The following is a 19,371-nucleotide window of genomic DNA, read 5'->3' on the forward strand; positions in this document are numbered from 1 at the left end:
TTTCATTCTCATGCCAGTCCTGTTTTCACTGGTTGTAATCATGGGATGTTTTTAAAAAGTGCTACCACCACAGATAAAGAATCGTCCAAACTGGACATTGTGAAAGCATGCTGCAATCTGCATTAATTGCAGAAAAACAAAAACGTTTCGGTGTATTCCCACACATTTATTTAGTTAGTTAAACTCTGCCCTCTGCAGGACTTCAGTTGCACTTTACCAATGACTGTCAAGCCTGATGGTGTAAAGCTCTAAAAAGAGGATGGTTGTGGAAAAAATTATTTATAACGTTGTGAATACAAGCGTGAAGAGAGCAGAGCTGAGTGATTTTAACTGCTGCTGGCTAACAATGCCGTGCACATGGTCAGGGAGACATGTGAGGAAATTTGGGTTGTTCACCCATGAGTCCGTTGTGATGGGATGCTCCTAAATCTAAACAGCATATGGCGACTCCCAGGGCATCCACACACATCTAACATGTCCAGCAACATGGCAGACTGCACTACACACTTTTATTTTTTTTTAAACACAAAAGGACTCAAATTTGTTTTGTTACTGTCAGTTTAAAGTAAACTGCAATAACATGTCACATTTCAATTTTTCAACAACATTTCAAGATTAAGTTTTAGATAATACTGAATTATCCATTTAAATAAAAACACAAAAAACTGTGATGAATGTCAAAGCTAAAATCTAAAAATGTATTTTAGAAATGTAAACATTTTCAGACTAGTTTTGAGTAAGATTGTGAAAATCATTTAACTTAGCCTCACAGATATTTTAAGATCTCCATTCTTGAGTACTATTTAAAAACATGTATGAAAAATCCAATTTTGCCTGTTGTACATAAATGCAGCATATTCCTTTAGTGTAAACAGAATGTGTCTGTCTCCTGATAATCCACATTCTTTGTAATCTACCAAATCTACATGAGTGCAATCTTATGACCGATTGTGGTGTTTTAAAGCACCATTTTCAGTTTTACATTCCTCAAGATTGATACTCCCAGCATGGCCACCATCTTAATACCCACAAACATGACATCATCCTGCTGGTAGTCCTTCACTTGACCTTACAATCATATGCTCAAATCATGAGGGAGTGAACCTCTTCTGTAGAAGAAGCTGGGGTAAAAATTAAATGTATTATTGTTGCTCAAATGAATGCAAAATGCATTTCTTGAGAACCCAAACACATTATCATCAGGACATTGGTTCAGTGTCACATTTTCACTAATCCAGCTGCAGATGATGCCCAGGTCTCTCCACTGGCTATGAATCACAAGGGAAAGTCAATAGAGTTGTTTGGATTTATGTGGCTTTAAGTCTTCTCCCTTGAGATGATTTGTAGTTGATGAGGGACACAAGCTCAACCATAAAAACAATTCAAAGGCACGAGTCATTTTCTCTAAACTGTCCATTGACATCCAAGGCTGCTGTACTCTGTATACTTTATGGGCATAACAAGTTTATGTTTGATCCAGCTTTAGTACTGGAAATAGGGAAAATCTGCTTTGAATTTGCAGAAAGATGTAAATTTAGAAAGGTAATGAAAATAATAGAAGTTTGTTTTTCAAGGAAAATATGAGGGGATAAAATGGAACTATAGAGATAATATACTGTGACACAATATGTCAAATGCTCGTTTTAAATGCCGCTTACAGTGACACACCATATCAGACCTGTCCGTCTCATTGACAGACAGGTCTAAGTTGGCCTCAGGAAATGCAACCAACATCTGAATGTAAACATGCATCAGTTTGTGCAGCCGGTTTGACCGCACATGCAGCCACCACAAGCATCAACGCATGGTCTGCATGGTCAACATCACATCTAGACTCTTGAATGTGATTATCACCTAAAGGCGGAGAAAAAAAATATCATCCAATCGGCTTTTCTTACATAACAGACCTGTCTAGCTCAGAGAAAATCAGCGGCTTCAGTCACAGTTGCCTCCCCTAACCTCCTCCCCTCCTCCCACCACTAAAGGCCTCCTACGGTGCCAGTCACGATAAATCTCCCGCAGCCCTCCTCTCCTCCTCCCTTTTCTGTCTTCCCCCAGCCCTTGTGGTATGTCCTACTCAGGTGCCGCCCTCCTCTCACCTTCATCACATGAGAGCAATTTCCTGCTAACGATCCTGAATATGCAGATTGGTTAATTCAGCTGCAAGTTGCTCACTCTGTAAATGCATCTGCAGCACTTTCCAAAGACTAAGAAGCACATAAATGCTTACGTTGGGGTTTTTCTTCTGTGGTGGTTGGGGGGGGCTGCCTCTGTCCACAACAGATTGCAGCCAAGGATGGGATTTAACCAATGGAACGAGGCAAGCAGAACTAATAAGAGATTAAGACTTAGACCAGTGCAAACCTCAGGCCCAGCTGGTGACTGATCCTGATCTGTTGTGGAGTAATTAATTTAATTGTGCTTTTCATCTTGGCTTAGCCACATTTGCTCCTGCTGATGCAGTTTTAGCTTCTCTGCAGCTCACCTGGTTATCGCCTCTGCAGCAAACATTCTTTTAACATTTTCCAAAACAGCTGAGAGTGCAGGAAAAACCCTGCATTAAAAACAGATCTTTCACAAAATCTCGACACATAAAAGTGCAGCATCAGTTTAGTTTTCACTCAGCACCAGAGCTACAAGGAAAAGTCTCTGAGCGTAAAAGAAGCGGTTTCCCATTAAAACGATGAAACACACCCGAGTCGTGTACTCATAAATATTTAAGCATCAATGCGCAACAAATAGAGCAAAGCAAAGAAAAAGAATCCCAAAGCAAAGCTGAGTGTTTGCTCTTTCACACAATTAGCCTTGGTGAGAATAACAAAGCTGTTTAAGTGGCCTGAGATCTGTGGTTTACAAGGCAGAGGGAGTGTGTGATGCAGGAGCAGATGGAGGAACATGTCTCCCCAAAGTGGTGAAAAAAAGGAGCTTTGAAATGAGATGAAGTGTTGTCAGCGAACAAACAAAACAAATAACTCCAATCACACACAAAAGCATCAGGTGCAATGGCTGCTATTATTGTGGACCCCCCCTCCATCTGTGTTGTGCTTTCTGCAGCCTTAGCACTAAAATCTGATTCCAGCTTTCTGCGAACCAGTACAATGGCTGCCAACACAAATGACAGTAGGAGTGGGCCAGCCGCCAAAGTCCTCCCTGAACTATCAAGAGAAAAAAGCAATCAAAAGAAGCAATCAATACAAACAAAGTCTTAACTACTATTGATTATCTAGCTGTGCGCTGATGGAAAATGATAGTTGCGGAGTTAAATTTATACACTCACTTGATTAATATCTTTACATGTCTGTTTTAAGAAGCCAATCAGTGTGTACATTTCTATTTGCTGGATCATCTAGCAGCTGATCAGCAGTCCATTGTAACATTTCAGTTGGTTGCAAAGGAAACGGTTCCTTAGCTCAGCATCCTGCAGTCTCATCACTCACTGTAAGGCGGACTGTTACTTCCATCAGCTGCATTTGAGTTTGAGCATGTCAGCAAGTTTTACTCTAGTGCACCCACTGCCTGTACAATATATATATATATATATATATATATATATATATATATATATGAAAAAAGAGAGACATAGGAATGGGGGGGCTGAAACCATAGCTGCGCTTTCATTCCCTGGTGAGACTGTGGCCCCTTGAGGCCATCCTAAGCATCCTCTGAGTGGCAGGCTGTAAAGACAAATGACCGCAATTTTGTAAGTCACTGTCTTGAAGACTTACAGACCAGAAGAGGATGTAAGTTTAAAGAAGACATTATACTTCTCTTTCAGCTTAAACGAAGGCTCAGCTCGTCTGTTCACAAATCAAGGCCACCGCTAATCTGTCAATTACAGCCTAAAAGCCTTCACCATTTCACCACCATGCTCACTGGATGGGAGCTGAACAATGATTTTGTAATTACTTTTCCAATATAGGCCCTTTGCTCCATCAGTCATGACAGCTTCCTTTTTCGAGACAGATATATGCAGCCAAACTGTCTGTGCTCCAATATTATCACTGTTTTAAGCCCTCAGGCGACATGGCTTAATGGACGTCAGTCAGTTGGCCCGTCCTTTCACTGAAAAATGAAATGTTTTCATCTGCCTCCAAGAGCACAATTGACAGGTTTTCCTTTTAGTGAAATGCTGAACTGGTTGAGGGTTTATATAGAGTGGAATTTAATACAGATATCTATGATTGCTAGATGATAAATCAGGATAATCCAAAATGTTTTATCTCTAATCCACTGACTTTAACTATTGACCACAACAAAGTTCGCATTTATGGTTTGCAGGGTAAGTTAAGTTCAGATGTTGCTTTAAATTGATTCATAAAAACTTACTCATCATGAAGAATGTCCAGTCACACGGTTAGATGTACGAAGCAGCACAGACAAGAAAGCTTTTGCAAAGATAGTAGGCAGGAACGTTACTGTTATGAGTGTGTTGTATGCAGCCTCACTTAAAAAACGGCATCCATCCTCACCAGTCTGAACTTCTTTACAAAAAAAATCTCATCAACAGGAAACCCAATTTTCCAAAGATGAAAGTATATAAAATATAAATGCAAAGAACAGAAAGCCCAAAATAAGTTCAGTTCATTTTTTGATTGGAAACTATACAATTACAACACATCCAACAATGGATAGCAAAGAGTAAGTACGGTAATATATGCCGGTTTATCTTATCTCATCGAGTATTTGCTAAACAGTTGAGCAATTTAATATTTCAGTGGGGATAAATAAAGATAGGAGGATAACTAATATAAGATATTGTAAAAACAAAATCAAGAGAGATATTTGTGGGATAAGCTGAAAAATATTACTGAATGGCAGTCAACCACAGTTCATTGCCATTCAGTAATAGCAGGTGAAACAATAGTAAAGCAATCACTGCATCCACTCAGGAGTCTCTTAACTTTCAAGCTTGTTGTCAGGAAACAAATTTCAACCAGGATCCATGAAGTGTGATGCATTGTGCCTGTGGCATGTGCAGCATGGGACAATCTGTTTTAAACATTGACTATATATGGGGAACTGGACTGAGCGACCCCTCGACCTTTGCGTTTCCACTAGAAAGTACTCACTAGCTCCAAGAAGGCAAAATCTCATAGACTACTACTGAGAAATGGTTAGATATTACTCTGTCTTTCTATTTGTGTGAATAACAATTCTTGCTCTGATACCCTTGTCTTGACATGTTCTACCTGATCCAAATTTTTTTTCATTTCATTTTTTCTTTATTACAAATTATTTAAGTATATACTGACCAGTCAGATGCCTCAGTAAAACCATTTGGTGCCCTTTGGCACCCAGTTTAAATTTTTGATTGACAGAATCTCTAGAGCCCGCTTTGAGTGGAACGGGTGTCGACTTTGAACATGCTTACTCCTGATTGGCGACAGTAGTTGTCCTAGAACCATTGACTCAGACTGACTTGGTCGAATCCCTGTCGTCTGGCACCAACATGGCGACGTCCATATCATGAAAAAATGGCGACTGAATTTGCTTAATTTGGCTGGAGCCGGAGGTAAGGCAGTTTCTATGGGTGACGTGACAGCCTCTCCTGTCCAGTTCTCCATATACAGTCAATGGTTTTGAATGAAAGAAAAATGAAAGTTTAAAAGCGACACATGCTGCCATCCAGATGATTTTTGTTTGACGGAAGGAAGGAAAGCCCCACACCCCCATTCACAGCACGCATTAGCATACTAGCTCCAGGTGTAAAAGAGCTTAGCTGCAAAACTGACCTGCTGGCAGTCCAGACTTTTCGCCCTCTGAAAACATTTGAAGCACTGTGAGACAGAAAAATAAGACAGAGGACGCCCCAAACTGTTGAGCAGCTGAAATCCCATCAAAAAAGCAAAAAGTGGGAAAACATTTTACTTTCAAGAAAACAGCTAGCCATCTCATTAAGTGTCAAACTCTTACAAATGGCAATTAAAAAAGAGCACATCCAGTGTTTTAATTAACAAATCAGCCTACACAACTTTGACATTGCTGCATGGAACTTGAATGTTTTAATACTTTCTATTTATTGACATGTCAGAGCCAGATTTAGTGATCCTTTTAGCCCAGTGTCAAGCTAAAAGGATTGTAAAATCGGTCCACTCTGATTTTGATTACATTTTTGAAAAATTAACTGAAAGATTTGTCATGGTTTGGGTTTCTTTTGTCTTGGTTTTTGATTTATTTCTTGTTCTGTCATGTTTGGTTCTGTTTCCTGTTTTATTTTGAAAGGTGCTCTGTTTGGTCATGTTCCTGAGTTTTACTTCCTGGTCCCTATCTGTCCTGATCTTGTTCACCTGTGTCTTGTCTGCCCTGCCTGTATTTAAGTCTTGTCTCTCCCTTCCTCTTGTGCTGGTCTATTAACGTCTGTAACGTCTCTTAACGTCTTCATGCCTCGTCATCCCTTCATGCCTTGTTCCATGTTTCATGCCACGCCACAGTGAGTTTTGTTTTGTGATCCTGCTCTGCAGCGCCTTTTGTTGCGTTAATAAATCCCTTGCCCTGGAACCGTTTGCCTCCTGCCTCTGCGTCTGGGTCCTACCTGCTCTCGAGCCCCCTCACATGACAAGATTAATCTTAGCCCTTCGTGTTTTTTATAGTACAAAAAAATAGTTTAAGCACTTTTAAGCATTTGCAAACCAACAAAAGAGATGATAAAAGTTTAATACGTGTGCCCAAAGGGCATTAAAAATTCTCACGTCCTCCAAAGCCTATATTACTAATACCAGCCAATTCTTGTATCAATTATTCAACCAGCCCAGGGGTTTTGTGCTATCTTTTAATAAGATGGAGCATTAGAGCTGAATTCAAAGTCAGGTCATAGCTAAGCTGTCAACACAATGTAATTCCCCTGTGGCTGAGGCCCTCCAGCAGTCTACCACTCTGTCTGCAAACAACAAGGTATGGTGGGCGTGTTTAACAAGTGGGTCTGCTGTACTTTATTTACACCAGAGCTCTCCGGCTTTGATTTCGGAATAAGTATGGCTAACATTACAAATGCTATATTTCACATCCTTCTGAAGACAATGCTTTGTTTGCGTCAAAATTAAACCAAAGAGCATCTTTTTTTCTTTATGTTTATGTATTTCTTTTACTTCAAAAGGAAATGCAAATGAAAAATAGCCTATGTGTCATTGTTCTCTGTACTAAAGAATCTAAATAGAATAAACGTAAATCTTTTACACATTGACAAATAGTTCTTTGCATACGTACAAAAGTTGTTTGAAGCAATGTTTTTTGCAGTGGAGTATAAATAAAAACAGGGTTCACTTGTTAAAGTATTTCTTTAGGAATGTGTTGACATCAGAAGCAATGAAAATAATATAGCAAAACCTAAAAACATCCATATGATGTTTGGATTTGTGATATCTGGACAAGAAAAGGAAAGGAAAAACTCCTGTCACCCTCACTAACTTTAGGGTACTGCAGAATTGTCCCTAAAGTTCTATTAAAATTAACAACAAATGAATCTGTAAGTGATCTATAGAGTACTGCTGAAAAAGATTCTAGTGCGTTTATGTTCACCTGGACGTGTGTACTTTCAGAAATGACAAATCCATTTCACACCAAGCTACAAGTCAGCGCTTTTGAACATGCCTGAACTGTGTAGTTGCATGTGCTTGTGTGTCTGACAATCCACTCACATTAGAATCCAGGAGATCAATGCTGTCCAGGCTCTTGCTCCTGTGGATGCGACCCTTGATTCGCCGGAGTGATGGCTTGCCCTGAACGGTGCTCGCGGAGGAGCCTGCAGTGATGGAGCCGGCGGTCGGACTCGGGTGAATCCTGACACCGGCAGAGAAAAAGGCGGAAAAAGAAATGCAACTGTGAAATGCAACTGTAAGACTGCCATGAGCTGAAATGTGGAGGAAAACTTTGGCCTAGCTGCTTTGCAGAAGGCCACAGGAAGCTGCTGGATGATGGCATTTAGAAACATGTGTATTAAATGTCAGTGGATTTTATTTTCCCAGTAATGGAAATGATGAGAGGTCAGTAATCACTGCAGCATTAGAAGAGGAAGCTAAGTCATGGTGGTTTGATAGAGTAGCTATATGACGTCCTTAAATGGAATTCATGGAGCCCTGCTGAACACAATAAAACCCCCACGGCTCCAGCTATCTTTCTTCTATTTTATTTCCTAAATTGATCCATACAGGCAATGACTGAAGAATGTTAATAACCTTTCACACTCTTACCTATGTTTTCTAAACTGAATGCCGTTTCAGTGAGAACTTTTTATTAATTCAGCTTTAATATAGGGTAGAAAAAAGGAATACTTTACAAATCGGTGGCTGGGTTTTGATAGTGTAGTTGGCAGTTGCTAAATAAGTATTACAGATCTTGCTTTTAAACTGTCAGGATGTCAGTTTTAATGCAGTAATAATATTTTCAAATTATTGCATCAGTGAAATAAAATATTCTGAAAATGCACGTTTTTCTGATCCATAATTACCATAATAATTTGAATACATTTCAGGTTGGATGTTCAAAGATAACAAACACTAAATGTTTGATTTAATTTGATTGGTTTATTTTAATCATTAAAATAATAGAATACCACACAAATCTAGCAAAACACAGATATATCAAACTCCTTTTTAGACAAGTGATATATTGGTTAGAAAATATGGAAAATAATCAAAGATGAAGATGAATGATTTTCGGAAAAGTGTATTAACTCATAATCATAAATAAAAGTATTTAATTCAAAGCATGAGAAGCGCTTTTTATAAATAAAGTTGAATTGATTCATAGATTGATTAACCACATTCCAATAATTCATTAATAAAATAACTTGTTGATTTAGAAAACAATGACTTGAACTGATGTGTAAAAACTTCAATAACACACATTGTTTTCCTTATTTACCCAGATGGTTCAATAATAATTTTTATTATTATGGTTGTTTAAAATTCATTTTCATCCACATTGATTCAATAGTTAACTGAAGCAGACAAGGGCACAAACGTGTTAAAGATGCAGGGTCAAAGCGTTCAAGACTCCACACAGCCAATTAAAGCCAACCTCACATTGTTCTCATAAAAAATTCAGCAAACACCACTAATGAGTGAAGGTGTTTGCACTGTCACACAAGCCTGGAGCATTCCCACACATTCAGACATTCATTTCTTGAATGTTGCCTCTGAAACAGATTTCAAACAAAAGACCTTAGGAAACAAAGGCTCAAAGTAACATTGTGCCAGCAAATGTGTCAGCTCAGATTAAATGTGCAGTGAGTAATGTTGTCCTCTCTTGCAAACTTTCAGGTGTAATATTTCACCAGAAATTGGTTAGGATTTACCTGAAAGATTTAAAAGCTTCCTTTTTTTAGAGGCTCATTTAGATACATTTGTAGGTAAATCCTGTTGGCTTACAAGTAAATGTGGGAGTCATATGAATTTACAGTGCTTACTAAAAAGTATTTTAAACGATTGTTATTTTTTGTTACAGGTGTAATCTGTCTTCACAACGTCTGTATACATTCCTTTCAAGTTTATTGTGGCTTGGTGCTGCGTCCCAAATTATGCCAGGTGATCATCGTTTTAATTTCAATGCCCAGTGTTTGTAGCCATAAACATAAGTATGTATCCCCCCAGACCATAATCAGCAGTTACATGTCATGCGGCTGTTATCTTTACATCACTTAAAACAGGATCTGTTCAGCAAACATACAGTAGACTGCAGTGTGCAGATGGTTTGCTGACCTAGCAGAAATAATGGTATCAGAAGTAATACAATAAATTAACCTGGATCTATCTGAACAGAATTAATTACCATTACTAGATAAATTTCACTTTAGTATGTTTTTTTGTATGAGACAGAAAGAATAAAAAAGGAAATACAAGCTGCATTTGAAGTTGCAATTGCAAAAACATTTCTCTTTAAATAAAATCCATTTCAAAATAAAAGTTAAAATATCTAATGCCAATTTTTGGCCACATTTTGTGTGTAAAGCAAAACTCATGTTTCCAATAAAGAGCAGGTTCAAATATGCAGATTTCTCTGTGTGTTTATGTAGTTTTTCTGCAAAATATGACAGTTTTTTCTCATTTTCTTATTTCTCATGCAATAGTCACTTCATTTTATTTTACAACCATTTTCAGTAATGACATTTATTAATATCTAATGTCTTTAAAAAAATATATTTACATTATTCTGAGAGTAAATTGATGAAGAATTTTGGCATATGTATCCCTATGGCCCAAAAAGAATCGGATAACAGTTTAAACTTCAGAAATACAAACTTGACAGTTCAGCAAACAGTCAATTAATCCTGAGGAAAACATGGTGAGCATTGCTGTTGTGTCTCTTCCAGTTTATGGTGTATCGTAAATATCATGTTTAAATGTTCAAACAATCCAAATATTATATTCCATGTCTAATTTCAAGTATTATCTAATTTGTATTATCTAATTAACTTGTCTAATTTCAAGTATCTGAGCTAATCTCAAAGGACATTTATGTGGCAATGTATTTTTTACATATGAGTTAATTATGATATGATTACAACTTTTGATGTGCTAAAATACTGTTTTGGTGGCTGAGATAATAGCTTGCAGAATGTAAAATGAACAATTTTTAAAGAAGGTACAAAAGTTTGATGTGATAAAGCGAACACACATTTAGAGCCTATCGTTGTTAAAATGTTTGTTGGACTGGTGCGTACTTTTATGGGCGCTCCAGTTTTATGGTGGGTCGGCTTGGCAGTTACATCCTGACCACAGACAGCTTTTTCTTAAAACAAAAAAAAAAACAGATATTAGAATATTTTTATCCAAGTTTTAACAAGAAGTCATCTTCTAAATTTCAATGTAGTGAGGTATACTTGGGTTCTCTTCTACTAATGTCCAAATTGGTGCAGAGGCTGGGAATACAGACTTTTCTTTTCAGTTTTGGTCCTAACTACAGCCTTTCTCATTACTTCTTTTTAAGTCTTTGAAAAACAAATGATGCACTCACTGTGTGAACAATAAGTTTGGCCCTGACACAAGGAAAGAGAGAAGCTCCTGGACCATTTGCATTACACGTGAACAAAGAAAGCCCACCTCAAAAGTTAATGTAATAAGATCAATGTCAGCTTCCCTGATGGCCTGGTGGCCACAAAAGAGTAGATTACAGTTGTTCCCAGAAAAGCGGCTGTGTGGATGCCTGATGCTATCAAAAAGAAAGGACGGGGAACACAAACACATTGATCAGCGGCAGGACTTTATGCCGTCCCTCATTCTGCCTGAAGGAGCCATCAGCCACGATTAGCTCAAGCAATAACGGGTGTTGCTTAATCAGCAGGTCAATATGCAATGTTACGCTTCATTCCTCCCATCCAGCCCAGTGCTAATACAACATTTAGCCAACGGGGCAAACCTAACCATTATTTATAATCTTCTCACTAAAACATATAAAAGAAACAAACAGAAAGGACAGCAGAGCGGGAAAAGGTGCAAAATGAAGCATCACATAAAAAGAACAGACTTGTTGTACTATCCCTGCAGGCTTGCAACAGAGTGTAAAGTTCATTAAGTCAGGTTCATGCAAATCTTTGGCTGTGTGCACAGAGGAAGAGGGTTTACAATTCTGCAGGCAAAAGGGAACATCTGCTCACAAGGACTAGTTTTCCTTTAGAGAGCTTCTGCTGCTGCTATTCTGTCTTTTGTTTGAAGGCAAGCTGAGCTGTTCTTCCTCTGTCTGTGCACATGGCATGCACAGCTCCCCATAGGTGAACGGTGTAAGTGTTCAGGCAGAATGGTGTTCAATTTGGCTACCGCACACTGTGATATCAGCAGCACAGGAAGCCGTTCTGACCGTTTGACCAAAAATGGGACAAAGAAGCTGCAGCCCAAAATAGGGCGAAACAGTGAGCTGCTTGCTGCTTCTTCTTTAGGAATGCAAATGCTTTTGTCCTTTCAATTCATTCTCTTATCCTGCCTTACATATCTGCAAAAAGCCAATAACTGTAATACAGTGGGCTGAAATCCATGGGGGTTTTCTAATCCTCAGTGAGTGGGTAGTACAAAATCAAAGAATCTTTACTTGAAATAATCAACTTATTTGATCTTTTTCACTGTAGTTTGATGTTTTATGTAGCAAGAAAAGCATAGAAAAGGACTAAACCAAGAACATTTCTTCTTGCTCGTTTGGATTTCACCTCAGTTTCAGTCACTACACATCAGCAAACACGGTAAAGATCCATTAAATCCATTAATAAATTCAATTTTAAGACACCAGCTGGACAATAAACTGTATTTCTCTGAAGTTTTTGTTCTAAACTAAGATATGAATCCCAGGTTTAATAAATACCTTACAGATTTTGAACTTACAAAAATAAATATGCGTCACTAAAGGTGTCAGCGGTCAGGTTTTTCTTTGTTTTAAAAAAAGGTAATTCAAAAGATATCCCTGATAAATGGCCTACTCCACCTTCAACAAGCCTGGAGGTGCTTTTTTCTGACCATATTTGTATAATGAGATGATATGATGCAGTCAGAAGTAGAACACTTTTAATAAAAAAACAGAAGTAATTACATTTAGGCATGAGTGCCCAAAACATCCCAGCACATGATAATGCTGTCGTTTATGTAAAATGAGGAGAGTGGAACAAACACATCTCTGATGCAGACTAGGTGACAGCTCAAGCCAGAACGTAATCTCATATTTAGATGATATTCCCTCTTAGTTTACTCCTGCTAAATATTGTATGGTATTTTAAAGGCAAAGGGAAAGTTTGCAGGTTTCTGTGAGAGAATCAAAGCATGAATTTACAACTTTATGTAGTGTGTAATTTTTTTTAAACATGACCATGTTTAATTTTAATTACATGTTATTGCAAACATAAAAAATAGATAACCTTGTTTGCCAAAGCAAATTGAAGCCTTCATTTTTAGCTACAAAAAAATTGGTTAAAATGGTTACTTTATAGAATGTCCAAAATTAATGTTACAATTGCTTCAACACATTTCTGCTTCAATCAACTTCTGCATATATATATATATATATATATAAAACATAAATGAAGAAGATTCAATGATGACAGAGTAGTTGGTTTTAAAGATATTTGCCTGAGATTGGTTGGTTTGTGCTTTGAGAAGAACTTAAGAGACCAATTGATGAGTGTTCCCCAAAGGCCTTTGTGGTTTTGCTTCATTAACCCTGACTGTGCTTCCTGTTCTTCTCTCAACATGCAAGAACTCAGCGTTCATTGATTTTGATGCCTTTTGTTTAAGCACACCACCAGATGAAAGGAGAAGCTTCCCGAGCAAAGGCTTTGAATATGTAGATGTTAGCTTGAACACAACAAGAAGGGATTCAACATGAAAGCGGGTCTGTGTGAAAGACCGCATCTTCTCTTTGGGGGGCAATTAGACCAGGAAGTGAATGAAAAACTGATCAGGTAAAGAGACTGAGGACTAATAAGGTGTATGTGACAGATTTGTGACTAAAAGAAAACATTTTGTTCAAATGTGGTACAGTTAGCGTGTATTGTTTGCAGAAAAATATGAATATAAAGATTTTGAGTGTAAACAAGTACAGTTAAATGTGACTAAAAAACAGAAAGCGGTGAAATCCAAGTTGTAAAATATAATAAAAGATTGTATTGGTTTCTCTCAGAGCACCATTGAGCCTTTTGACTGTTAACTAAGAATCTTTGCTTTCAGAGTAATCCAGCTGTAATGAAGGATACAGTGCCACACACCACAGCAATCTACTTACATTGAGGAAGAGGAGTGATGGGAAGAATGCCTTCAAGTACACAAATGGACAAGGCCGCAGAAAGAGAAAGGCAGAAAGTGAAAGATGGTCATTAGAAAACAATCTGGCACAAAAAAAGGGGACACTCGTTTTAGGTGGAGAGAGGGGACCCAAACACATGCCCGGAGAGCATAGGCTGGATGAAGTGTATGGCAGTGCATGGCAGTGTACAGAGGCCTGGTTGCAGCACAGGTAATAAAAACAGGACAGAATCGAGTTTCATGCTTTCCACTTTATTAATCAGACACAGCAGCAGTGAAGACAGCAGGTGATGTTGGGGAGGAGGGAATGATCATGGCTTGGCTTGAAGATGACACCTTGCAGCGGAGTCCCAGCAAAGCACATGATGAAGTTGAAAGCGGAGAAAACAATGAAGAACGGCCATGACATCATTTTTACGCATTCAACTTTTCAAACTAATGGAAGAGAAAGGACGAGGCCGCTCGTCTTTGCGCACGCGTGCACAAGAGGGCACGCACGCGCACAAACTCCAAAGCATGCAGAGTAGTTGCCTTACCTACTCCGAGCCTCCACCACAGTGGGGTCTGTGGTGTTTGCAACATGGTGCAGACTGGCCGCAGTGGCTCATAGGAGGGTTATGTCATGAGCCGGCCGCGTTTTGGCTTTTCATTTGACGAGACGTGGGAGGCGACGGTTAGGTTCATCGCCCCCCCCCCCCCTCACCCCCCCACTAGTTCTCCCAACCTGCATCACTTCATCATCACCATCATCCGCACCAAGATTGATACTCACCACATACGCTTCCTGGGTGGAAGGCAATGTTCTTTGTTGGAGGCGGTCACCCCCAGAGCCAGCTGCATAACAGTAATGTATTTCTGGTAATTCACCATGGTATTGTCCACCGCTACTAAAAATCCAACCCAAAGAAAAGCACAGGTGATCATATATTTCTCTATTCCTTGGCATCCGCCTCCGCTGCGTCTTCCGCGCTCAGCATCACAACGCCATTTCCAGCGCTGAAGGACTGACAGTGAAAGCACTCCCCAAGGAGCTGAGCGAGAGGTGCCGTACCGCTGCGACCCATGTCTGCAATGACACTCTGACCGTGTTTCAGATGAATCTCCGATCCATTCGAGCTGCAATTTTCACTGCTTTCTATTCCTCCCTCAGCTTTCCCCTCTTCTTCTTCTTCTTTCTTTTTTAAAATGCCGAATGCGCTCAGGATTTGGACATCACCTCCTTCCTTCCGCCTCTTCCCTTCTATCCAGGGTTGGAAACACTCTCTTAAAAACGCTGCAGCGTCCAGGCGTCCGTGTGTGTGAGGTAGGGGAGAGAGTGTGTGTACAGTGTGTTTTGCAGGGGGAGGGAGGGGAGGAGGGAGGAGGGGGTGGTAGATGGGGGGTGGGGGGTCATTTAGAGATGCTTAGTTGTCTGTTTACAAGGCCGAAAGTTTGTCTAAAAATGACACGTCGGTTTTCCTTTTGTAGAAAGTCGAGCGTCTTTATGTTATGTAATACTTCCAGGAAGCCCTGATGGGCTTACAGGGGCGTAGCTACAAACCCAGATGTCCCAGTGCCTCATGCCCTACCTCTTGGTGGTGACTTCTTTTTATTCAGTAACCAATTTTCCGAGGTAAATGCAGCTTTATGTGAAAGTTATTACATTCAAAAAACACACAAACAAAAAAGGATTTATTGTCTCTCTAAATTTGTGTTTTTGTCCTAATTTTTATTCTCCTATATCCAAATTCCCTCCCTGGTGCCTAACTACCAAGAAACTAAATAGTGCAAGACTATCTAGTGCCCTGAATTTTGAAATATTTGTTTCAATAGCAAATATGACATCCCAGATTTCACAAAATAAGAACCTAATACTAAGAATATTTTAAAATCCACTGTATTCTGATAATGAAAATATGGATGGTTTACAAAAGATTACATTAAAATATCTGTTTTTTAAACAAAAATTATTGAAACACAATGTATCGTGGTCATGTGCACCATATCACTGAAAACACCCGTTTGTTTTTTTTGTACAATACGCTTTCATGGATTCATCTTTTAAGTCAATTCAATTCAATTTTATTTATATAGCCCAAATTCACAACAACAGTCGTCTCGATGGGATTAAACTTGTTTTTGTCCCTTTCGGGGACACAGGGCTGCCGGAGCCTATTCTGGCCACTCGTGGGCCAAAGCAGGGGACACCTGGACAGGTCGCCAGTCTGTCACAGGGCCACAATCACACACCTATGCACATTCACACCTAGGGACAATTTAGAGTAACCCTTTAACCTATGAAGCCTGTTTTTGGATGGTGAAAGGAAGCCGGAGAAACCCCATGCATGCACGGGAAGACCATACAAACTCCACACAGAAGGGTTCCCCATTGGAGTTCTGTTTCAGGTCCCCCAGCCGGGACTTGAACCGGGGCCTTCTTGCTGTGAGGCAAGAGCGCTATTTACTGCATCACAGTGCTTCCGTAGATTTATAATAATTATATATATATATATATATATATATATATATATATATATATATATATATATATATATATATATATATATATATATATATATATATATAGGTAGTTATAAATATTTTCCGCACAAATTATTTCTCAAGAGACACTTGAGAGCCTAATTTACAAAAAAAAAAAAAAAAAAGACTGTGCTTTATAATCCGGAGCGCTTTATAAATAGATTAAATCTGGTTGTACCAACTTTTAGCTGCTATTGTTGTCGCACTGTCACATGATCAGGAGGACAACTTGATTTAGTGCACCTGTTCACCTGCAGGTTTTATCTTTTGTGGAGGTTTGCACATGGAGAGGGTGAGCAGGTCCTGCTGTTCTTTATTGACTGTTCCATTTAACACATTCACCTGAAATAACTTTTAAAACCTTGAAAAAATTAACTGTTTTTCTACATAATTTTTATACTCAAGAACCAACACAAGAACTTTGTTGGCGTATTTTGTTTACTTTTGCCCATTACAAAAGTAACTCTCACAATATTGAATCCACTGCACCATGGTCATATGTATTTGTCACTGTCTTGCACCTGCTGGGAGCTCCTTTTTTACAAAAACCACCAGCTCTGCCGTTTGATTTGACTCTGGAGAAGATCGAACAAAATGCTATGTCACTGTGATGGAAGGATGGAATGATGCAACAGGGTTGAAGGGGCTTTTGACTTCCTGTTTGAAGCAGATTTGAAAACAACGTAACTGGAGCCAGGTCAGGGCACGATTGCTCTCACCTCTAAAATGGCCCAATTTCAAAACTGCCAAAAAAACTTTATTCTCCCTTAGATTAAAATGTAACTAAGACAAAGCTACTCTGGGTAGATTTTTTAAATGAATTTTATTTATCATTTTCATTCAAGATTTGAGACTGAAAATAGAGACATGACCTTTCACTGACAGGTGACAACTTACTGTTTAACTCTTCAACGCCCTTTTCCAGATTCACAGCTATAAGGCTTGTTTGTCTAGCACATTTGCCAACTTTTGTTAGGACCAAATTTTGGTGACATCATTTTTTTTAGCTAGGACAATCACTTGAATGAAAATCAGGTTTAAATTGGCTTAGTGTAAACTACAAGTTTTATGTCACACATCGCCCATCCCTTATTTATACTCAATAATAAACTGGTTTTAAGCCTTTTTGATAGTAAAGTAATTCATGGCATAAGTGTGTCCATCATTTTTTTTGCTATTTCTTTAATGAGATTGCTTTTAAAATAACAATTACATCTTGTTTTGCTACAGCAAACAAAGCAGTTTCTGGTCTCAAACACTTGGTGAAATGAACCCCACATAAAAAATGTTAAATGTACGATGTTTTCATAAATGAAAAAGTGATATGAAACCTAAATGCAGGAGACAGGAAACCTAACTTAATAAAAAAACCTAAACATGAGAAAAAGCAAAACATGAACTCAAATAAAAAACTAAAACCAAACGTCAAGAGATGAGAGAACAGGCAGGAGAAGTGAGCAACTGGAAACCATGGTTTCAAAATCTCTGAGGGTGATTAAATAACACCAGGCAGCTGAGTTGATTGATATCTGAACCCTGATGTGAACACAGGAAAAGCAGAAACCCCAAAAACAGAACATCACCTAAACAGAAAATAAACATAACTCAACAAGAAAAATAAACAAAAGCACTTAATTTATTTTTGACTGAACACATTTTCACTAAGGCTACTAATTAAAAAACAAGAGATTATTTTATTTAGCACTCTCCCTCTTTATGTATGAAACACAACTGCATTTTGAGTATTAATAGGAGGACTGTTGCCCCAGTTACAAGAAGTGTTTTGGCTTGACCTCACAGTTCTATCTGTAAGTTAGAAGGTAAACTGAGTGCAGTTTATTGATACGTTTCCCACTTCTGATGCGATTTTAATAACGTGAAAGTCTCAACATTCACTTTAAAACGGATCTAATTTTTGATATAAAAAGTTAATTTTTATGGCCAAATAAAGTGAAATAAAGAATATTGACTTACTACAAATATATGGAATGAAATAAAAATGTTCTGGCCTTGAGACATCCATGAGTATTAATCGACTGAATCAAACAGAGACTTCTTTGCTCAATATGTTTTTTTAAATTACAATAAAAATTGTATCAAGGATTTTCTGGTCTCAGAAATCTACATTCATATTTTTCTTTGCAGACTGCATTCTGTGTGACATGTAACTTAAACAATATGAACTTTAACATTAAAAAATATATAACCAGTGTGGATAGTGACAACTAAAAACACCACACATGTAATAATTAATAAATAGTGACCGGTTGAGATAATTGGAAATTCCCATTAAAACGACAAATTAAATTATATATAGTTATTAAAATAAATTTCTTTTAACTTTTATGACATATAATCAAATCTTTGATACTTCCAATATTGTTTAAGGTTTTTTTCTTCTCAGACTATAAAAGGCAGATCAGCTTTCCTTTCTTAATCACACAGCATAATATCTTTATTTTGCAGATAAAAACATTTCTAAAGACAGGGACCTTTCTTGATCTCTTATTTTCAAAACTATCAGTAAAACCAGTAGTAATTATACCGGTACTGTAAGTTACATACATGTAGTCCCTTTGAACATCTACTATGTGTAAGGTAGGTCTTCAAATGCCGTTGATTAATCATCACATCTAATCATAATTTTTGTTTCAAACTTAATATGTCAAAGGTTTATCATAGTAAGAATCAAAACCTTTTCAACATTACTATATTAATGAACAATATGGTAAAAACACCTTACAGAACATCAATCATTAGACCAATCACACATTTTAGTTTGTTGGCCAAAAGATTTTGTAAACAAAAAAAGTATATATACATATATTTTAAATCCTGTCTTTTGCACTTGCTGACTGAGAAGAAACACAGCTGAATCCCAATAATTAAACTAATAAAAAAGACAAAGATTTACTGTCAAATATACTTTAAAATCCATGTATCATTCAGAAAATACCCAAGAAAAACTACCAAGGAAAAGAGCTGGCGGATTCTTTAACATTTAGTGTTTCACATTTGACTTCATAAAATGAATCAAGTAACCTATTTTTCTATTTTTCAGTATTAATTTATCCATTTTTTCCTGCTAAGCCAGGACTGAGGGCAAACATCTGAGCACACTCTCCTCTCAACCATC

The 19,371-nt window shown here is 37.9% G+C and overlaps 1 protein-coding gene and 1 long non-coding RNA gene across 14 annotated transcripts in view; one reads left to right on the forward strand and one right to left on the reverse strand.

The window, feature by feature from the left end:
* LOC101160233 (tight junction protein ZO-1) overlaps nt 1-19,371 on the reverse strand; it is a 65,713-nt gene that overhangs the window by 36,552 nt on the left and 9,790 nt on the right. For 7 of the 13 annotated variants that reach the window (XM_020703952.2, XM_020703951.2, XM_020703950.2 and 4 more), the window contains exons 3-5: nt 13,696-13,725; nt 7,635-7,776; nt 5,733-5,777 (exon numbers count right to left, since the gene is read on the reverse strand). In XM_020703952.2, the coding sequence (XP_020559611.1) occupies nt 5,733-5,777; nt 7,635-7,776; nt 13,696-13,725 (217 nt within the window). Of the gene's footprint in view, nt 1-5,732; nt 5,778-7,634; nt 7,777-13,695; nt 13,726-14,487; nt 14,766-19,371 lie in introns of those variants that run through there. The other 6 variants (XM_023955723.1, XM_023955720.1, XM_023955718.1 and 3 more) reach the window with 5 other exon arrangements.
* LOC110015242 lies at nt 6,298-8,421 on the forward strand. The gene is made up of 2 exons (XR_002290400.2): nt 6,298-6,430; nt 7,640-8,421. It is a non-coding gene; the product is annotated as an uncharacterized LOC110015242 (long non-coding RNA).

This window comes from Oryzias latipes, chromosome 6 (genome assembly GCF_002234675.1).
Source record: "Oryzias latipes chromosome 6, ASM223467v1".
Classification (NCBI taxonomy): domain Eukaryota; kingdom Metazoa; phylum Chordata; class Actinopteri; order Beloniformes; family Adrianichthyidae; genus Oryzias; species Oryzias latipes.